This window comes from Capricornis sumatraensis, chromosome X (genome assembly GCF_032405125.1).
Source record: "Capricornis sumatraensis isolate serow.1 chromosome X, serow.2, whole genome shotgun sequence".
NCBI classification, from domain to species: domain Eukaryota; kingdom Metazoa; phylum Chordata; class Mammalia; order Artiodactyla; family Bovidae; genus Capricornis; species Capricornis sumatraensis.
In genome coordinates, this window is record NC_091092.1 from 102,422,938 (window position 1) to 102,444,377 (window position 21,440).

The 21,440-nt window shown below is 37.6% G+C and overlaps 1 protein-coding gene across 5 annotated transcripts in view; it reads left to right on the forward strand.

Annotated features, from left to right (window-relative positions):
- Positions 1-21,440, forward strand: part of CASK (calcium/calmodulin dependent serine protein kinase) — a 385,638-nt gene that overhangs the window by 326,644 nt on the left and 37,554 nt on the right. For 3 of the 5 annotated variants that reach the window (XM_068962176.1, XM_068962178.1, XM_068962175.1), the window contains 4 exons: positions 7,214-7,292; positions 15,991-16,076; positions 17,367-17,435; positions 20,249-20,317. In XM_068962176.1, the coding sequence (XP_068818277.1) occupies positions 7,214-7,292; positions 15,991-16,076; positions 17,367-17,435; positions 20,249-20,317 (303 nt within the window). The remainder of the gene's footprint in view (positions 1-7,213; positions 7,293-15,990; positions 16,077-17,366; positions 17,436-20,248; positions 20,318-21,440) is intronic. The other 2 variants (XM_068962179.1, XM_068962177.1) reach the window with 1 other exon arrangement.

Below are 21,440 nucleotides of genomic sequence, written 5' to 3' on the forward strand. Positions count from 1 at the left end.
CCATGGAGGCCTCATTTTGCTCATACTTTTCTTAGCAAGTATGACCAAAAGTGTGCTTAAATTTCTACCTACCCAGATCCTACCCAGCTCTGAAAGTCTAACACTCCCCTCATTCATTTCATATATTCATTCATTCATTTAGCAAATGTTTTTGCTGCTGCTGCTGCTAAGTTGCTTCAGTCGTGTCCAACTCTGTGTGACCCCATAGACGGCAGCCCACCAGGCTCCCCCGTCCCTGGGATTCTCCAGGCAAGAACACTGGAGTGGGTTGCCATTTCCTTCTCCAATGCATGAAAGTGAAAAGTGAAAGTGAAGTCGCTCAGTCGTGTCCTACTCTTCGCGACCCCATGGACTGCAGCCTACCAGGCTCCTCCATCTATGGGACCTTCCAGGCAAGAGTACTGGAGTAGTACCTACTATGTGCAGAAAAGAGGCTGGTGCTGGGAAAGACTGAGGGCAGAAGGAGAAGGGGGTGGCAGAGAATGAGATGATTGGATGGCATCATCAATTCAATGGACATGAGTTTGAGTAAACTCTGGGAGGTAGTGAAAGACAGGCAAGCCTGGTGTGCTGCAGTCCATGGGGTTGCAAAGAGTCAGAGAAGACTGAGCAGCTGAACAACAACAATGTGCAGATGACTGCATGCCAGTGACATAGTGGCAGACAAGACATTGCCCTTCCTGGAGCTCAGTTTCCATAGGGCTGCCTACATTTTTTTTTGGCCATGGTGTGCAGCATGCAGGCTGTTAGTTCCCCAGCCAGGGATAGAACCTGTCCCCCCTACACAGGAGGCAGAGACTTAACCACTGGACCACCAGGAAAGTCCCAGGGCTCCGTACATTAAACAAGTAGATATGCATTTTAGCACAGTTTGTTTAACAGCTATGATTATGACAGAACTATAGGAGAGGAAAGACAGTGTCAGAGAAGCACGAGAAGGGGTGATGTTCAGCCAATCAGAGTAGATAGGAAAGTAGAAGGGACCACAAGAAGGAGGCCCAGGGATTTCCCTGGTGGTCCAGTGGTTAAGTCTTTGCCTTCTAATAGAAAGGGTGCAGGTTCGATCCCTGGTCTGGGAGCTGGTTAAGTCTTTGCCTTCTAATAGAAAGGGTGCAGGTTCGATCCCTGGTCTGGGAGCTGGGATCCTGCATGCCTCATGGCCAAGAAAAATAAAACATAAAACAGGAGCAGTATTGTAATGGATTCAATAAAGACTTAAGAAAAAAAAAAGAAGGAGGCCCAGAAGTATCTTGTGATCGTCATGTTCTAAAGCAATCCAGTGAGAGTTGCTTGATGTTCCATATGAAGGTTAACTACATTAGAAACACAGACTGAGTAAAAGCATGAATCTGTACCCCTGAGTTACATTTTTCAGCAAGCATAAAATAGCCTTGCGTCTTCCCCAAAAGTCTCCTTAAAGAAGCCCTCTCTCTTCCATCTTCTATGACCCTAGTGAAGGTGTGTAGTTCCTATCCCTTTAATTGGTTGCCATAAAAGTGGAAATTATTTTATCTGACATATATTTTCAGGAATATAGTTTTCTATAGTTTTACATCTAATACAACTTCATTTGCTTCTTTGTCCTGTTAAAAAACATTATAGTATCATGCAGCATATACTTGTCTGATTTCTTTTGCTTTTTGGACCTTCTAAAATATATCCAACTATATATTCTAGGTCCATCCCCCAAGGGTGATATATTCACATTACACCCTTGTTTTCCCATTTTTAACTTCACACTTTTACTTATTTCTCTATTGATTGGGAAACTCCCATAGTTGCATGTGTTAAACACTGAACTTCAAATAGTAGACAATTGGGAAGAGGCTTATGTAAACAAGGAAAAGCCAGGAGTTTATAGCAAGCTGGGCTAGGTTCAGCAGTAGCTGGGCCAAGCCTTTCCCTGGAATTTGGGAACTTGTGAACAGAGAAAACATGAGTCAGTTCTTCTCTGCAGAGAAACGTTTGAAGCAGACAAAATAATAAATATTAACTTCGGTTGATTTGAGGTGAACTTTCCCTAGCCATGAGAGGAAACAATGGGGTTGCAAAGAGTCACAGATGACTGAGCAGCTGAACAACAACGATGTGCAGATGACTGCATGCCAGTGACATAGTGGCGGACAAGACATTGCCCCTTCCTGGAGCTCAGTTTCCATAGGGCTGCCCACTTTTTCTTTTTGTCTATCTCATTCACTTCCATGCCTAGCAGAGTATCTGCCATATAACAGGTTCACAGTAATAGTGGTTGAATGAATATGCTAATTTGGTAATTTCAAGAATGGAACCCTCATGGTACTGTCATTTCCCTTATGAAATTAGATTTGACTTACACATTAATTTATAGCATTTTTCCAGGAGCACCTCTCTTGGTAACCATATGTGCTGATTGAATGTACAAGTTGGTTGAGCAGTACAGTTGAATGTGGGACTAGAAACATTTGGGAAACCAGTTTATTTTTAATTGCTTGCTTACCACTTCTAAGAACCACAAAATAGGAACTGTGCAAAGTTATATATTATAGAATTGTACAAATTCAGGCAGGGTCTAGATTATAAAGTCTCAAATATTTTCATGGAATTTCCTAACAGTGTTATTTTCCGGTGAAGAAGATAAGACAGAGTCCTGCTACCCCCACTCATCTCAAATTCAAGACCAGTTTTCATTGAGGGAGCTTGTTAAAAATATAGATCTGGGCTCTATTCCAGACTAATCCAAAGAGTGAAATTAAAAATCAGTATTATCTAAAAGGTCTCCATGTGATTCTTAGAAACAACCAAGTCTAGTACAAAGATATGTTTATGAATGCTTGTCTTATAATGGTGAATAACTGGAAAGTAAGAGTTATAATTGGACTTCCCCAGTGGTCCAGTGGTTGGGAATCTGCCTGCCAGTGCAGGAGACATGGGTTTGATCCCTGATCCAGGAATATTCCACATGCCATGGGGCAACTAAGTCCATGCTCCCCAACTACTGAGCCCACACTCGAGAGCCCATGAGCCGCAACTACTGAAGCCCCGCACTATAAAGCCTGTGCTCCACAACAAGAGAAGCCACCCCAGTGAGAAGCCCACACACCACATCTAAAGAATAATCCCCACTCAGCACAACTAGAGAAAGCCTGCATATAGCAATGAAGACCCAGCACAGCCAACAAATAAATATTTTTTTAAAAGACCAGTCCAGAAGGCTTGTAATTAAAAAGTTGTAATCTATTCCATAGAATAGTATTCTGGCATTAAGTATACAGAGGTTCCACTTCCAACTAAGGTGGAATAACAGGGAACAGATTTACCTTCTCACCTGAAACAACAACAACAACAAATAAAAAAGAACACATACAACGATAACTGTTTTCAAGATATTGGGCATCTGGCAGCAAAGAACAGTGATCCCTAAGAAACAGGAAGCAAATAACGTGAGCCCAGTGATCGTCCCACCTTACTGACATGAGAGAGTTTCCAGGCCACAACATGGTGAGGGGGAACTGAGGCAGAGCAGACTCCCTGAGGACACAGAGCTAAGGGCCTGGAAAGACCAAAGCAGTAACATTCATAGGACAGAGTCCTGAAGTGGAGAGAGCTGCACAGAGAGAAGACTCTAGAGGGTCCCCCTCGTGTATTTATCTGAATAATGTTTATGACAGGAACCTACTCAGAGCCAAGGAAAGGCCATCCAAAGGGATGAGAGGGAACAGTGCCCGACACTCAGTCTGTTCCCACCACCCAGACTAGAAAAACCAATTCAAGGGGCATTGTATGGAGTGCTTAGGAAGGTCTTGCCTCAGTAATGAGGAATTATTAGCCCTAGACAGAGAATTGCTCCACACCCGCCTTAACAAATTCTGAAAGCAAGGCCCAAAGGATCACTCTTTCCAAATAACTGAACGACATCCCAGGACAATGCTTAAGAATATAGAAATAAAAAAATAACTGACAGCAGTATTTGAATTAGCAGGAAAATTGTACTATGGGATTAATGGCAGTTTAGACATTTCAGAAGAATAGATTAGTGAACTCAAAAGACATAGCAGTAGAAACTACCCAAAACAAAACACAGAAAGAAAAAGGAATTTTGAGAAAAGAATATCACTGAGCTGTGGGGTAACTTCAAGCAAACTAATATTTGGTTCATTGGAATCTATGAGGGAAGGAGGGTGAGGAAGAAACAAAGTGTTTTTGAAGAAATAATGGCTGAAAACATTCCAAATTTGATGAAAACTAAAATCTGCAGATACAAGAACCACAGTGAACCCCAAGCACAAGACACATGAAGAAAACAATGCCAAGATACATCATAATCAAACTGCTTAGAACTTGTGATAAACAGGAAGATCTTACAAACAGAGATAAAAAGGAAATGTTACATACAGGGGGACAAAGATAAGAGTGATATCAGATCTCTTATGAGAAACAGTATAATCAAGAAAACAATAATTTTAAAGTACGGGGGGTGGGGCGGGAAACCTCTCAACTTAGAATTCTAAACCCAGTATAATTATCTATCATAAAATAAAGGCAAGCTATGTAAAACAGTATGGAGGTTCCAAAAAAAACTAAAATATAGAGCTACCGTATGACCCAGCAATCCCACTCCTAGACATATATCTGGAGAAAACCATAATTTGAAAAGATGCATGCACCCCAGTGTTCGTTGTAGCACTATTTACAATAGCCAAGTCATGGAAGCAACGTAAATGTCCATCAACAGAGGAATGGATAAAGAAGATGTGATATACAGTGTGTGTGTGTGTGTGTGTGTGTGTGTGTGTGTGTGTGTGTGTGCGTACTGGAATATTGTTGGAATTTTTTAATATTATTCAGCCATAAAAAGGAATGAAATGGTGCCATTTGCAGAGATGTGGATGGACCTAGAGATTGTCATACAGAGTGAAGTCAGAGAAAAACAAATATAGTATCACTTATATATGGAGTCTAGAAAAATGGTAGAGATGAACTTACTAGCAAAGCAGAAACCGTCACAGATATAGAGAACAAACTGATGGTTACCAAGGGGGAGAGCAGGGGTGGGACGAACTGGGAAATTGGAACTGACATATGTACACTAGTATGTATAAAATAATTAATGAGAACCTACCATTTAGCACAAGGAACTCTACTTGATGCTCTGTGGTGACCTAAATAGGAAGGAAATCTTAAAAAGAGTGGATATATGTATATGATATGTATATTATATATATATGCACATATATATATATATGATTTGCTTTGTTGTACAGCAAGGAACTAACACAACATTGTAAAGCAGCTATACTCCAATAAAAATTAATTTAAAAGATAAAATAGTATTTTAAAAAACGCTAATTAAAAAAAGGCAAAATAAAGACATTTTCAGACTTACCAAAACTGAAAGAATTCGATAGACTTACAGTGTAATAAATGTTAAAGGATATCCTTATCATTTAAATCTCTCTGAAAGGTAAATGGAAGTCTAAACAAAAATAGTAGCAATGTGTTTGGGATTTTTTAACATGTAAAAGTAAAATATATAACAACACAAAAGTCAGGAGGAAGGAAGTGGAAGTATACTGTTATAAGATTCTTATAATACATTTCACATGGTATAATATCACTTGAAAGTAGACTGATAAGTTAAAGATGCATGCTATAAACCCTAAAGCAATCACTAAAACAACAAAACAATTATAGCTAATAAAACAGGAGAGGAAATAGAATGACAATAAATAAACTGACCCAAAAGAATGCAGAAAGGGGAGCATAGGAGAGATGGGACAAATAAAAATCAAATAGCAAGGAGATATATTCATCAGTAATCATATTAAATATAAATTGTCTAAATTCTCCCAAATTAAAAATTAGAGATTGTCAGATTGGGGTATAGGAGGGAAGCAAGACCAAATTATATAGTGCCAACAAGAAATGCTTTATAAATGAAAACAAATCATTTTAAAGGAAAAGACTAGAAAAAGATATACTATGATGACATTAATCAAAAGGAAGCTGAAATGACTATATTAATATCAAAGTATATTCTCAGGCCACAGTGGAATTAAATTAAAAATAAATAACAGAAAGATGTCAGGAGGAATCCCCAAGCACTTGAAAACTAAATTATACAATTCCAAATAACCCATGGATGAAAGAAATCAAAAGAGAAATTTTAAAGTATTTTGAAGTGAATGAAAATGAAATCACAACATACCAGAACTTGTGGAATACTGGTAAAACAGTACTTAGGGAGAAAAGTGTAGCACTAAATACCAGTCCTAAAAGAAATATCTTAAAACAATGACCTCACCTTCCACCTTAAGAAACAAGAACCAAAAGAAAAGAGCAAATTAAACCCAAAGTGAGTTTAAAAAAAAGAAATAATAAAGATCAAAGTGGAAATCAATGAAATAGAAAGTGAAACAATAAAAAAAAGTCAATAAAACAAGCCTTTCCTTTGACAAGATCAGATCAATCAGGTGTGGGGGTGAAGACACTAATTACCAATATCATGCATAAGAGAAGTAACATTACTACAGATCCTACAGATATAAAAAGAATAATAAGGAAATATGGTAAACAACTTTATGTCAATAAATTAAACAACCTAAATTAAATAGACACATTTTTGGGGAGACAAACTACCAAAACTCAGTTTGGAACAAACTGAATTGCCCTATACTATTTAAAAATTGAAGTTAGTCTTTTAAAAAATCCCTCAAAGAAAACTCCAGGCCAAGATGGCTTTACTGGTAAATTCTGCCAAACATATAATAAAGAAACAGTACCAATTGTACACAGACTCCTCCCAAAACATTGAAAAGGAAAGAATTCTTCCCAACTTATTGTTTTTGATGAAAAGGAGGAGGAAGAGGTAATGCTACCAGACATTTTGCAAGTAAAGAAAACTTCAGACCAGTAATCCTCATGTATTTAGATGCACAAATTCTAAACAAATCCATACCTCAAAAAAGAAAAATACATGACCAAGGGGAGAATTAGCAACATGGAAAATACTTATAAGATTAAAAAGCATTATATAAAATATATGTATGCTATTGTTAGAGTAACCAAAATATCAAAATTAATATTTCTGTCATGGTATAGTGGAGTTTTCTCCTCCATTTTCTATATTTTCTTTAATGTTTTCCTACTTTTGTAGTTAAGGTTATCTACAGCATAATCACAGATATAAAAAGAATGCCCTCTCATAGTAATTCTATTTTTGCTTAACTTTTTACAGGGAATCACTTTAAAAATGAATGAACTAAATCACTGTATTGTTGCAAGAATCATGCATGGGGGCATGATTCACAGGCAAGGTAAGTTCCATATATAATTCTTTCCTACCTTAGTTTTTTTTTCATATAGTATAGTGTTTTATCATCTATATAAAAAATCAGTTTGATTGATGGTTTATATAAATGATTTATCTGTCTTTGGTTTTAATCACTGTTGGCCTCCACTTACTTGTATTCATCTCCACATGCTTCAATTATACTATACACTTCTGTTGCTGGAGCATCTCTGAGTCACTCTTTAGATCCTGACTTATTAGAGGCCATAGGAGATAAACTGAAGTATCATATGGGTCCAAGGATATATGGAACACATCTACCATGGGATATAAGATATATGTATATATACTTGCAAAGTTAAAAGACAGTTGACTAATTCATTCAGGAATGAGATATACTATTTATAAATTAGGAAATTAGAGGTTGATAAATAACAATATTTCAATGGTAAAATAATAAGAAAGATCAAACCTGTGATTAAGTTCTTAACACCTGCTACAGTAAATGCAGTTGAGAAGGGAATTCACTAAGGACTGAAGTAGACAAAAAATGATTTTTTTTGAGAAAGTGGAACTACTGTTAACTCTCCAGTGGATAAGATTTGGACATGCAGGTCTAGGTTCCTCTTTGAAGCGACTGTGTCACATGCATTAGTATTTAGAGCCTGATCCAAAAGTGATTCTCCTGTCCAAAAATTAGACTTCCTTTCTTTGAGACCGTGTTGTATATGTGCTTAACACTTCTTTCCTTCACCCTGGAGAGCAAGAGGTAACACCATCAGCTTTTTAGTGCTTCCTTGTCCCTTTAAAGATGACTGCTTATGTACAGAGATGGTGCCTGGCATTACTGCTACCTTCAGAGCAGTCTCTAGGTTTCATGAGTGGATAGCACTCACACATAAAGATACTTGGTTTTAGAATCCTGTAGGAATTTTTTGCTTAAATTCAGTAAAGTTACATCAGTATTTCTTTAATCTCTTTTTCTTTTATTACCATACTGGCTAGCCCCCGCTGTCTTTAATAGAAGTGGTATAGTGGGTATCCTTGTCCTATTTTTGTTTTTAAGAGGTAGCTTTCCAATGTTTCCCCATGAAGAAGAATGTTTACTATAGATTTTTAGTAGATACTTTTTTATTAGAGCTGAAGAAGTTCTTTTATATTCTGAGTTACTGGACATTTAAATTATGATTGAGTTTGAATTTTATCAAATGCTTTTTCTACATCTGCTAAGATGATTTATTTTCTTTTCTTTTGATATGGTGAATGACTTTTAAAGATTTCCTAATGATAACCTCCCCAGCATTTCTCAGATAAGCCTAGTGTTTTCATTGTGTATTATCTTTTGGTACGTACTGCTTGATTCTATGTACTATTATTTTGTTTTAGATTTTTGTGATTGCAATTGTAAGTGAGCCTGGCCTGTGCTTAATTTTCCTTTCCTACGTTTCTCTGTCTGATTTTAGTTTCAAAGTTACCTTGGCCTCATAAAATGACTTGGAGAAACTCTTTTCATAAGTTCTCTGAATATTGTATAATATTGGAATGATTTGTAGCCTGAAAGTTTAGTGGAACTTGCCTATAAGACAATCAAGGCCTGGTGTTTTGTGTCTTGTTTTGTGTTAAGGAATATTTTTTTTTACCACTGTCAGTTTCTTTAACATTCATAAGGCTAGTCAGGCTTTCTATATCGTGAGTGAGTTTGGTAAATTATATTTTCCTGAAAATTTTTACATTTTTAAAATTATTCTAGTAAGCTTCTTCTTAGTGTCCTCTTACGTTTTTATTAATGTTTCTACTGCCTCTGTAATTATGTACCCATGTTTATTCCTAATGTCATTTATATGTGCCTTGTCTTTTTCCTCCTGATCAACTTACCTATTTTATTGTTTTATGACCTATTTTTTAATTTTCTCCTTCCTTCTACTTTCTATTGGTTTATCTAACTTTTAAAATCTGACACTTGGTTCATTTACTCCAGTCTTTCTTCATCTCTATGTATTTAAGATTAAACTCTACCTCTTGAAGTACTGTTTTATCTGTATCTTACCAGTTTTGAGATGAAGCATTTTTATTGTATTTTTAACATCTCTATTATTATATTTTTTCATTGCCCTACAAGTTATTTAGAGATGTTTTTATGTGCCACATTTAAGAGGGTTTCCTATCTATCTTTTTGTGTTTTACTTCGAACTTAATTGCACTGGAGTCAGAATGTGGTCTGTATGACACCATTTTGTTGAGGTTTGGTGAGATTTGCTTTATGGCATAGACCTTTCATCATTTTTATAAATGGCCCATGTTGTACCTAAGAAGACTGTTTTGTTCATGTTACATGCAGAGCTTTCTATATGATTGCTTGAGGTTAATTGTTGTTCAAACATTCTATATATTGACTATTTTTTTTTTCTGTTTGACCCATCAATAATTATTGAAATATTCCAATTATCACGGTCGAGTTTTTCTATTTCTAGCTATAGATCTCTCGATGTATATATTCAAAGCTGTTTTATTAGGAGCATAGAAGTGCCTGGTAACCATGTCTATCCTTATTATACCTTCTACTTAAAACCTATTTTATTTTAATGTAGTTATTCCAGCTTTATTTTAGTTATTTGCTAACATGTCTTCTTCTATTTTTTTATTTCTAACCATTCTGTGCCTGTGTGCTGTGGAATGTGTCTTACAAACATTTCTAAATCTGGGGTTTTCATTTTGTAATGCCCTCTGATGATTGCAAAAAATCTGCCTGCAATGTAGGAGACCTGGGTTCGATCCCTGGGTTGGGAAGATCCCCTGGAGAAGGGAAAAGCTACCCACTCCAGTATTCTGGCCTGGAGAATTACATGGACTGTATAGTCCATGGGGTCGCAAAGAGTTGGACACGACTGAGTGACTTTCACTTTCACTTTCTGATGATTGCTATCTTTTAATGGGCAAGGATAGTCCATCAGTATTTACTGTAGTCCATTAATATTTCAGTAATGATTTATATCATCTTGGGTTTTTTTTAATTTATTCCATATTTTAACTGATTTTTTTCTTCATGTTTGTTCATTCCACCCTAGCAGCTTAGACTTTCAGCACTCTATTTCTATTTTTAGGTGGTTACCTTGAAAACTTGTCATACATATTTAACTTGACATATGATGACTCAGACACCTGCTATGCAGGAGACCTGGGTTCAATCCCTGGAGAAGGGAACAGCTACACCCACTCCAGTATTCTTGCCTGGAGAATCCCATAAACAGGGGAGCCTAGCAGGCCACAGTCCATGGGGTCGCAAAGAGTCGGACACAACTGAGCGACTTTCACTTTTCACTTTCACACTAAAGGAAAACAGTATATTAATTCCACTCTCTCAAAGAATACAAAGACATTGGAATCAAGTTAGATCCCATTCTTGACTTACATGCACTTTCCTGGTGGCTCAGACGCATTGCCTGCAATGCAGTAGATCGGGGTTCAATCCCTGGGTCAGGAAGATCCCCTGGAGAAGGAAATGGCAACCCACTCTAGTACTCTGGCCTGGAAAATCCCATAGATGGAGGAGGCTGGTAGGCTACAGTCCATGGGGTTGCAAAGAGTCGGACACGACTGAGCGACTTCACTTTCTTACTTGACTTACTTATTATTCTTGCCCAACATTTTTAAACTAGTACAGCCACTATGGAGAACAGTGTGGAGATTCTTTTAAAAATTGCAAATAGAACTGCCTTATGACCCAGCAATCCCACTGCTGGGCATACACACCGAGGAAACCAGAACACATGTCCTATTTTAAATCCACAAATTTGAAATTATCTTAAAATACATGACCATTGTTGTTTGAATTTACATAAATGTTTACGATTTTATTTGTTCATTATTCCTTTTGCATTGCAGACCACCCTTTGGTGAGCATTTTTCGTTCTTCCTAAACTATATCCTTTATAGTTCCTTTAGTAATAGTCTCTTGATGAACTCCCTCAGATGGTGTTATCTGTAAATATTTCATTTCCACCTCAATCTTGATTACTTTTGCTGAGAGCACAGTTTTAGGTTAATGGTTACCATTCCATTTTCTTTTGGCATATGTTGTTTGATCTTGAGAAGTCTGGTGTCACTACAATTGTCCTTGCTTTGTAGGTGATCTCTCCTTTCTCCCTGGACTTTTTAAGCTCTTTGTCTTTGATTTTATGTAGTTTTACTACCTCCTGGCATGGCTTTCTTTTTATTTATCCTATTTGGGATACATTATTCTTCCTGGAGCTGTGTGATCATGTTTGCATCATTCAAGAAAATTTGCAACCATATTTGTTAAAATATTGCCTCTTCATTCTATCATCTCCTTCTCAACTCTAGGTAGATGTATGTTAGACATTCCCTCCATATCTCTTAATATCTTTTTCATGTTTTATTTCTTGTTTCCTATCTTCCTTATCTCATTTCTCTGACCTGCATTCTAGTTAATTTATTTGGTTATGTCTTCCAATTAGCTGAAACTCTTCAGCCATATCTGAACTCCTGTTCAACTCACCCATTCATTGACTTATACTACTGATTATATTTTTCCTTTCTAGAAGTACTAATCACTTGTTCTTATTCTTATTTTCAGATCTGTCTGTTCACACCTGATAATCTCTTGTTGCATGCTCATCCTTGTAAAAAAAGGTCCCTTTCTTTCTTTTTCTTTAACATATAGCTATTTAATACAGGCATACCTTAGAGATATTACAGACTTGGTTTCAGACCACTGCAATAAAATGAGTCACATGAATTTTTGTTTCCCAGTGCACATAAAAGTTATGTTTGTACTATGCTATCCCCTGGAGAAGGAAATGGCAACCCACTCCAGTATTCTTGCCTGGAGAATCCCATGGATGGAAGAGCCTGGTGGGCTACAGTCCATGGGATCGCAGAGTCGGACACGACTGAGCGACTTCACTTCACTTATCATCTACTAAGTGTACAGTAGCATTATGTCTTTTTTTTCTGTTTTGTAGCTTTGTACTATTTTATTTTTTAATATAAATTTATTTATTTTAATTGGAGGTTAATTACTTTACAATATTGTATTGGTTTTGCCATATATCAACATGAATCTGCCACAGGTATACACGTGTTCCCCATCCTGAACCCCCCTTCCTCCTCCCTCCCCGTACCATCCCTCTGGATCATACTTTAATTTAAAATTACTTTATTACTAAAAAATGCTAACCATCATCTAAGCCTCAGCAAATCATATTCTTTGCTCCTGGTGGAGGGTATTGTCTAGATGTTGATGGCTGCTGATTGGTCAGGGTGGTGGTTGCTGAAGGCTGAGGTGGCTGTGGCAGTTTCTTAAAATAAGACAACAATGAAGTTTGCCTCCTTGATTGACTCTTCCTTTCACAAATGGTTTCTTTGTAGCATGCACTGCTGCTTAATAGCATTTTACCCATGGTAGAACCTCATTCAAAACAGGAGTAAATCCTCTCAAACCCTGCCACTGCTTTATTAACTAAGTTTATGTAATATTCTAAATCCTTTGCTGCAATTTCAACAATCAGTTGTTTGCCATCTTACATAAGCACGGTTCATAACACTCCCAAAACAGCAGAGATCACTCATCACAGATCACCATAATGAATATAATAATGATGAAAAAGTTTTAAATATTGTGAGAATTACCAAAGTGTGATACAGAGACAGGAAATGAGCAAACACTGTTGGAAAAATGGCACAGATAGACTTGCTCAACACAGGGTTGCCACAAACCTTCAATCTATAAAAAATGTGGTTATCTTTGAGGCATAGTAAAGCAAAGCACAAGAAAACAAGGTATTCCTGTAGTCTATATCTGACCATTCCAGCATCTATCCTCCTTGAGGATCTAAATCTATTTCTTCTCTTTCTGATGACTCACATAATAGTTTGCCTTATTGTATGTTTGGTGATCTTTGATTATAAGCTTTTTGCTTGCTCAAATTAGTAGAAGTCGTGGGAGCCTAAACTGGGAATACTTTCCTCCAAAAATGGTCTGTTCTGTGTTTTACCAGCTGCCACAGAGTGCCACTGAACTGGGTCTTGGCTCCCTGCAGAATCCTGGGCTTAGCTTCTCTAACTTGCTATTGGCCCAAGACTCAGAAGGCAGCCAGCAGGCAGTGTGGCAATGGCATCTACCCCTCCCACTGGTTTCATTCCATCTTGATTTTGCCACCACTCTGGATCCAGCTCACTGGGTTCTTATCTGTGGAAGGGAGAGTGGGGATGGAAATGGGAAGTATTCTTGGGGATTCACATTCATTTTGTGAGACCAGTAACACTTCAAGGGGTGAGCCCTACACGGGATATAGTTGTAAGAGTTTGTGAGTGCCTAATCCACCATACTGAAGACAAAAGTCCCCAAATTTTTGTTTTATGTTTTATTATGTTAACTTTCAAACATGGTCAGAGAGAACAGTGCAGTGAGTTCAAATAGAGAAAAGAATAGTGCAGTGATCACCTACCTACCCATAACCCAGGTAGAATTATTGTTAATTCATGACCATACTGATTTCAGCTGTATTTGTCCTACTGCCCCTGGATTACTTTGAAGCAAATACAAGGCTCTTTATTTATCTGCATTTTAGTGTGTATGTCTTAAAGGCACCATGAGCTTTTCATAATGAAGTCAGGTCAATAACTAAACATTTGTGCAATTCATAAATAAAGCAAAAATTTACATAACACTATTTAACCATTGTTTCTCACTTTTTCTAGTTGAAGTGTGACAGAACCCTGAAACGCCTACCAAATTATTTTTTTTTTTCAAGAGAAATAATTTATTATTTTCTAATATTTGTATTTAGCAATATTACGGTCTTCAATCCACATAAGGTTCAGTTACATCAACACACATGCTAGGGTTCTCAAAATGAAGCCTGTTGATTGTGTTCCCCTCACCAGCCCTCCTCAAGAGATCTAACTTCAGGAAGGCATAAATGCTTCTGGCATGTCATTAGCACAATATAGCTCTCAGCTATTAATGTTTGTTTTTGGTTTTGTTTTTGTTTAATTAATTTTTTTTTAATTTTAAAATCTTTAATTCTTACATGTGTTCCCAAACATGAAACCCCCTCCCACCTCCCTCCCCATAACATCTCTGTGGGTCATCCCCATGCACCAGCCCCAAGCATGCTGTATCCTGCGTCAGACATAGACTGGCGATTCAATTCTTACATGATAGTATACATGATAGAATGCCATTCTCCCAAATCATCCCACCCTCTCCCTCTCCCTCTGAGTCCAAAAGTCCGTTATACACCGCTGTGTCTTTTTTCCTGTCTTGCATACAGGGTCGTCATTGCTATCTTTCTAAATTCCATATATATGTGTTAGTATACTGTATTGGTGTTTTTCTTTCTGGCTTACTTCACTCTGTATAATCGGCTCCAGTTTCATCCATCTCATCAGAACTGATTCAAATGAATTCTTTTTAACGGCTGAGTAATACTCCATTGTGTACATGTACCAAAGCTTTCTTATCCATTCATCTGCTGATGGACATCTAGGTTGTTTCCATGTCCTGGCTATTATAAACAGTGCTGCGATGAACATTGGGGTACATGTGTCTCTTTCAATTCTGGTTTCCTCGGTGTGTATGCCCAGCAGTGGGATTGCTGGGTCATAAGGTAGTTCTATTTGCAATTTTTTAAGGAATCTCCACACTGTTCTCCATAGTGGCTGTACTAGTTTGCATTCCCACCAACAGTGTAGGAGGGTTCCCTTTTCTCCACTCCCTCTCCACACCCTTTATTGCTTGCAGATTTTTGGATCGCAGCCATTCTGACTGGTGTGAAGTGGTACCTCATTGTGGTTTTGATTTGCATTTCTCTGATAATGAGTGATGTTGAGCATCTTTTCATGTGTTTGTTAGCCATCCGTATGTCTTCTTTGGAGAAATGTCTATTTAGTTCTTTGGCCCATTTTTTGATTGGGTCGTTTATTTTTCTGGAATTGAGCTGCATAAGTTGCTTGTATATTTTTGAGATTAGTTGTTTGTCAGTTGCTTCATTTGCTATTATTTTCTCCCATTCAGAAGGCTGTCTTTTCACCTTGCGTATATTTTCCTTTGTTGTGCAGAAGCTTTTAATAACCTTTGTGTCATATCTGGTAGATAATAATGATGATGATAACAGCAAATACTTAAATGGCACTATGTGCCAAGAACAGTTCTAAGTCTTCTGCATCTAATAAACTCATTTAATCCTTACAACAGTCCTATGAGATAGATACTATTTTCATTGACATTTTATAAATATGAGTTTTCAGGGAAATTCTCAGTACGTTACCCAAGATCTTGAAGCTAGTACATGATAAAGCAGAGATATGAACCCAGACAGGCTGCATCTGGAAGTCATAGTTTCAAACAGCTATATACATACAGACTCTCTCAGAAAAATAAGCAGATTTTTACAGTCATCTTTCAAAACTGTGTCCTCCATAAGTTAGGTGTACCTGTTTTGGCGAGTTTATTATATGAGCCTAACTCATACCTGGTTCTGAAATATTCAGTTCAGTTCAGTCGCTCAGTTGTGTCTGACTCTTTGCGACCCCATGAATTGCAGCACGCCAGGCCTCCCTGTCCATCACCATCTCCCGGAGTTCACTCAGACTTCAGTATTTAGCTTAATTTTTTTAAATTACTTACCTTGCTGACTTTGGATTTTATTATTATAAAAGTATATATCATTTCATGTTTATAATTTTGTGTAATTTCTTAGGTACACTTCATGTTGGAGATGAAATTCGAGAAATCAATGGCATCAGTGTAGCCAACCAAACAGTGGAACAGCTGCAAAAAATGCTTGTGAGTAAATGAAAGTCTCTTTTTCTGAAATCGACTTTCAGTTCATTAACTTATTAAATAAGGGGTATTCTTTTGTAACCTGGTACCATCATCTGTGTGGTCTTGTACAACATTCAGAGAAACTGAGAACTAGAAAAATGTTTACATGCAGCAGAGCTTAGAAACATTTTGCCCATTTTCAGCAGTGTGGGCTTGAACATTCTCCTTTCAGTCCTTTGTCTTCTGGTTCTTAGCAGATGTTTAAAGAAAACCTTTGCAGTTGTGCATACTTGTAAACTAGTTTCTCACTGACCTCAATTCTGCTGACATCAGCAATGTCAGAAACCTCTTTCCTGTGTAGCTGAGTCATAGCCAGCTGTATGGGATTTCTCTATAGAGCAGGGGAAAGGAAAGTCATGGTAGACCAGGCCATTTTTTACCATATATATCCAAAATTGGTGTTCAGATTAGGCTTTGGATTGGGGCGGGCTGGGGGCTGCAGAATGACAGGCCCTGGCGAGCAGAGGGAGATGTTTAGACCTCTGGCCTGCACCTTCTTCCCACCATAGTGTAGCAGCCTCCTGCGCTATTTATATCTATTGAAGGTACAATAAGCACCACAGAGTCACTGACAGTCAAAACTAAGGCCTAATTGAAACATGTATAATATCATATAAGAAATGAATCGCCAGTCCAGGTTCAATACAGGATGCTTGGGGCTGGTGCACCGGGATGACCTGGAGGGATGGTATGGGGAGGGAGGTGGGAGGGGGGTTCAGGATGGGGAACACGTGTACACCCGTGGCGGATTCATGTTGATGTGTGACAGAACCAATACAATATTGTAAAGTAATTAGCCTCCAATTAAAATAAATAAATTTTAAAAAAAACTAAGGCCTAAATTATGAAATAAAAAGCAGATTTTATGGAGTACACCATCATCATGTAGCCTCCCAAATATAATTCTTACATAATTACTTGTTCTGTAGTCCATTTCAACTTGTATTCACTTTCGAAAGGCATGTCACTTAGAGTTATCTCCACATCTATGAAAAGATCACCATCAGAGGTCTGTTGCACCATTGCTGTGTGAACAGGGCAGTCAGCCTTGACTTTGCAGGGCTGTTCCCAGGAGCAGCTTCCTTTGTCACTGTGAGCAGTTCCTGCTTTTGTAACTCGGTTTCATTTTTAGGCCCCTGTGCTCTCGGCTGGCTTAAACTAAATACCCCCGAAACGTTTTCAGTGGTTTCTTACGCGTTGTTGTGTGCAACATTTGTTTGTTCAAAGAGCTCTCCTTTCTGTTTCCTCTAGCGGGAAATGCGTGGGAGTATCACTTTCAAGATCGTGCCAAGTTACCGCACTCAGTCATCGTCCTGTGAGGTAATAGCTCTATGAAACACCCCATCTCCTCTGGGTTCTTAACTAACTGTCTGCTGATGGCTGAATGTTTTGGCTTCTTCTGGGAAATTGTTTCTGCCTGTGCTGTTGATCACTGCACACCAATTTTACAACAAAGATAACGGAACAGAGTAGGTCCCACCCACCTACTCAGCCCTCTTCCACGGGGTTCTCCTCAGCACCTGAACTTCCTGCAGGCTGGAAGCGAAGCAAAATACATAGAGAGAAGCTCCAAATAATGACAGAGGTTTAATAAAGAATGGGTCTCTGGGGGAGGATGCAAGATGATAATTGCAATAATGTTTCCAGGAAGTATATTCACTTCCCTTGTTAAGAAATCACATTAGATAGTTCTTCTTTCCAAGAATCTGAAAAGTGGTCTATTTCTTTTTAAGATAGTTATTCAAATAATTCTGACAGGTCTCTAGACGGATTTTAAGCCTATGAGGAATTGATAACTGATGTTATTAGTGGAATAGAGGTTTTTGCAACCTTCTGTGAAATTGTTTAAATTGGAATGTTATCTGACTTGGAAACAAGTAAGTGTTCTAGAGTAATACAAACCCCAAGTTCCTTTCTTACAGTAGGCTTATCCTTGAGAAACGGTAGCTTTCCCAACCTATATTATTCAGTTTGCTATTAGGTAGCTAGTGAGATTCAAAAATCATTCTTTCTATATTTGGAAATATGAACCAGCCTAAGTGAGAGCATCCTTTGGCCATTGCACCTTCAGTTTGAATATTTTTTTCTGAAGCTCGCACTTTCCTGTGCACCTTCCAAGTATGTGTAACATCAGTATGAAATACAGCAAATGTTTAAGACTGGCTGGCAACTCACTGGAACCCGTCTAGAAAACTGAATTTGTACTTAGGAGAAGTTGAGGGAGAAATTATGTTTCTTCCTGTCTCTAGTAATGATGTAAATTTCACAAGAAAAATCAGAGGCTTCCTGTTTTTCCTAAACCTATTGAAGATATGTATAAGAATTTGTAGTTTCGTTAAGTATGTTTTTAGTGAGCCATGACAAGTGGGGTTTCTGTTATATCAAGTCTTGAGCTCCTCTTGGTGGCTTTTTATGGAACTTCAGTTATATTTCAAAACAAAATACAGAACTGCTTCTGTTCCAGGATTCAGTTTTGAAATTTGTTACCTAGTACACAAACCTTGCTGGAAAAGAAAAATTGTCACATGCATCTTTTATGTCAAGCATTCTGATATTTTAAAAATCATAAGTGGTCCTCATACCGTTTCACATCTTGGAAGAAATTTAGTAAATGCAATTGGTTTTTGTCTTTTTGGCTCACTAGCCAGAAGATAGTGTTAGTTATTAATATAAGTTTCTCTTGTGTTTTTGAGTGGTTGAACTGGTTTTGAGGTAGGATCAGTAGGACACATAAATGCTATGCTCTTGAGTAAAAAGAGCCCCCTCCTACCTTCTCAACCTCTGAATAGTAGGAATAAAGGTACCTCCCCCACCAATCTCTTTGACTCTCCTGTCCTCTGGCAGAGTTCAACCCTGTGGTTGGATTCTTCCCAGCTACAACAATACTTCCTAAAGAAAGGCTCTCTGGCTACCTATCTCAGCATCACCCTGGCCATTGGTAAAAGCGGGGACCCCCCACCCCACGCCCTGGCCCTACTGACATGAGTCTCTGGGGGTGGCACCTAGACATTCTGCTCACTAACATCTGAGAATCCTCATCTAAGGGATCCCATTATTTAAAGGCCAACAGGTTCCAGAAGTTTTCTTTAAGTCTTCTAGAAAAAACAAATGTCTTTTGAGCGGACATGCACATTTCAAAGATTTCCAAGAACTCAACTAAAATTTTAAATACTTACTTTCATCCTCTCCTTGTTTTAACATTATAGTTGATTTGGACAACAAGGGAGTGGAGCCTGGAAAGGATTTTGAGTGTGTCATATAGTATAGTTGGCTGTGGCTGCTGGAATCTTTGCCAGAAGTGTAATATTTGTAGAGGCTCAAAATTATTGTTTTAATTAATCTGCTAAAATATTCTAAAAAAAAAAAAGGTTTCTTCTCTCGTCTATAACTATCTTTTACCCTTATTAGTAATATCTAGCCTAGAAAGATTCTAAGGTGATTGCAACGCAAGAAGTCTTTTTTTAAGGTTCACTTCACTTCCCTGGTGGCTCAGACGGTAAAGCGTCTGTCTACAATGTGGGAGACCTGGGTTCGATCCCTGGGTCGGGAAGATTCCCTGGAGAAGGAAATGGCAACCCACTCCAGTACTCTTGCCTAGAAAATCCCATGAACAGAGGAGCCTGGTGCAGGCTACTGTCCATGGGGTCACAAAGAATCGGGCATGACTGAGTGACTTCACTTCAAATTGTGTCATTCAGTAATTTTTGATACTGAGGTACCTAAAGATTATTAAATACTTTTAACACCTAATTTTCAATTTAAAAAGATACGCAGTTGGGATCTTTAGCACAATGTTATAGTAATCCTTGTCACTTTACAGTAGTTGATAGGATTTTAATATCAAGTCACCCTTCGGGTTCTCATTTTAAAAAAGCAAAGGTTATAGAATGTTAGAGACAGGAAAGAAATGATTAATGAAATGACACGGTCATCACTTACAACATGTGAATCTTCAGACTGCACAAACATTTTTTTCATGCTTCTCTGAAATCATGCAAGTAAGTCAGTATGGCACCTTTACAGCTAAAACCTCAAAGGAAATGGTTGTCAGACTGTGGTTGTAACTGTTAATGTGAATATCTCTTGTTTCTCTGCTGGTGTTCTGTGTTAATGAACCTTGTGTCTTATTTCAGAGAGATTCCCCCTCCACTTCCAGACAGTCCCCAGCTAATGGTCATAGCAGCACTAACAATTCTGTTTCGGTAAGAACTCTAGCTCCACACAGCAAAGTGTGACAATTTTGTTGGTGCCACCTGCCATGAGTGTTCTAGTTACATGTGTTCAGTGGAAATATTGTCTTCTGCCGATATACAAGGCTACTACAGCTACAATGCAGTTTACTCCTGGAAAATCTTGTTCTTCTCATTAAAAATACCTTTCATTAGTTAAATTTGAAGAAATGTAGTTCAAGACTGCTTTGGTCATTCTCAAAATATTTCTGTGTCACCCAGCTACTGTCTATGACTTTGCTCAAAGTTATGCAGAGGATTTAAATGAAGATTTGTTGAAATTTCTCAACATTTTTTTTTAATTGAAAAAGATAAAGAAATCTAAGAATTTTGCAGAGTAGGAATTTGGGTATTCTCGGGCTTTGTAGTTGTCTATTCTGAGTGATATCAGCAACATGTTTAGTTTCCGCTATCTAAGTTTACGAATTGGTGTGCCCTCTGTTATTGTGGTACGTGCACATACTTCTGTGAATTATAAGCCTTGCCTGGATATGAAAAGCAAAAGGAACTGGCTTCAAACTGCACTTAAGCCACGCTATTATCACATCTTTAACACAAAGTACTTTATATTTTGACTTGAACTTGGAATTTTACTTTTTTTCATTTTGGAAAGTAAAAAGAATGGTTTTTAATTTATGTAACCAAATGGGAGCACTTATAGGTGCAGGTGTGTGAATTTTTGAAATATTTTGAAATAATAAAATCTCTTAAGTTGCTGATATTGCTGTTAAAAATGAGAGTTCTAATGATACAGCAGTATCACTCTTTTCCTATTAACTTGCCCTTTAAAAGTATATCATTTTTATGAGGTAAATTTGTAAATAATTTGAGATAACTTATAAATAATTTGAGATCACCTCAGATGGAATGATATAAGTAAGAGAAATGTTAGAAAATTTCCTGTAACTTTTATTTGCAACTTCAAAATAGGCTACCGAAGGAATTTATTTATAACAGTTAACATTTAACAACTCTGATGAAAAATCCATACAACCATTGAATTTTTCAAAATCTTAAATGGTTGCAGTGACTAAAGTTTTGAGGGGGTTTTTTAAATAGGCTGTTTCACTTGCAGTGGCTTTTGTGTTGAAGATGC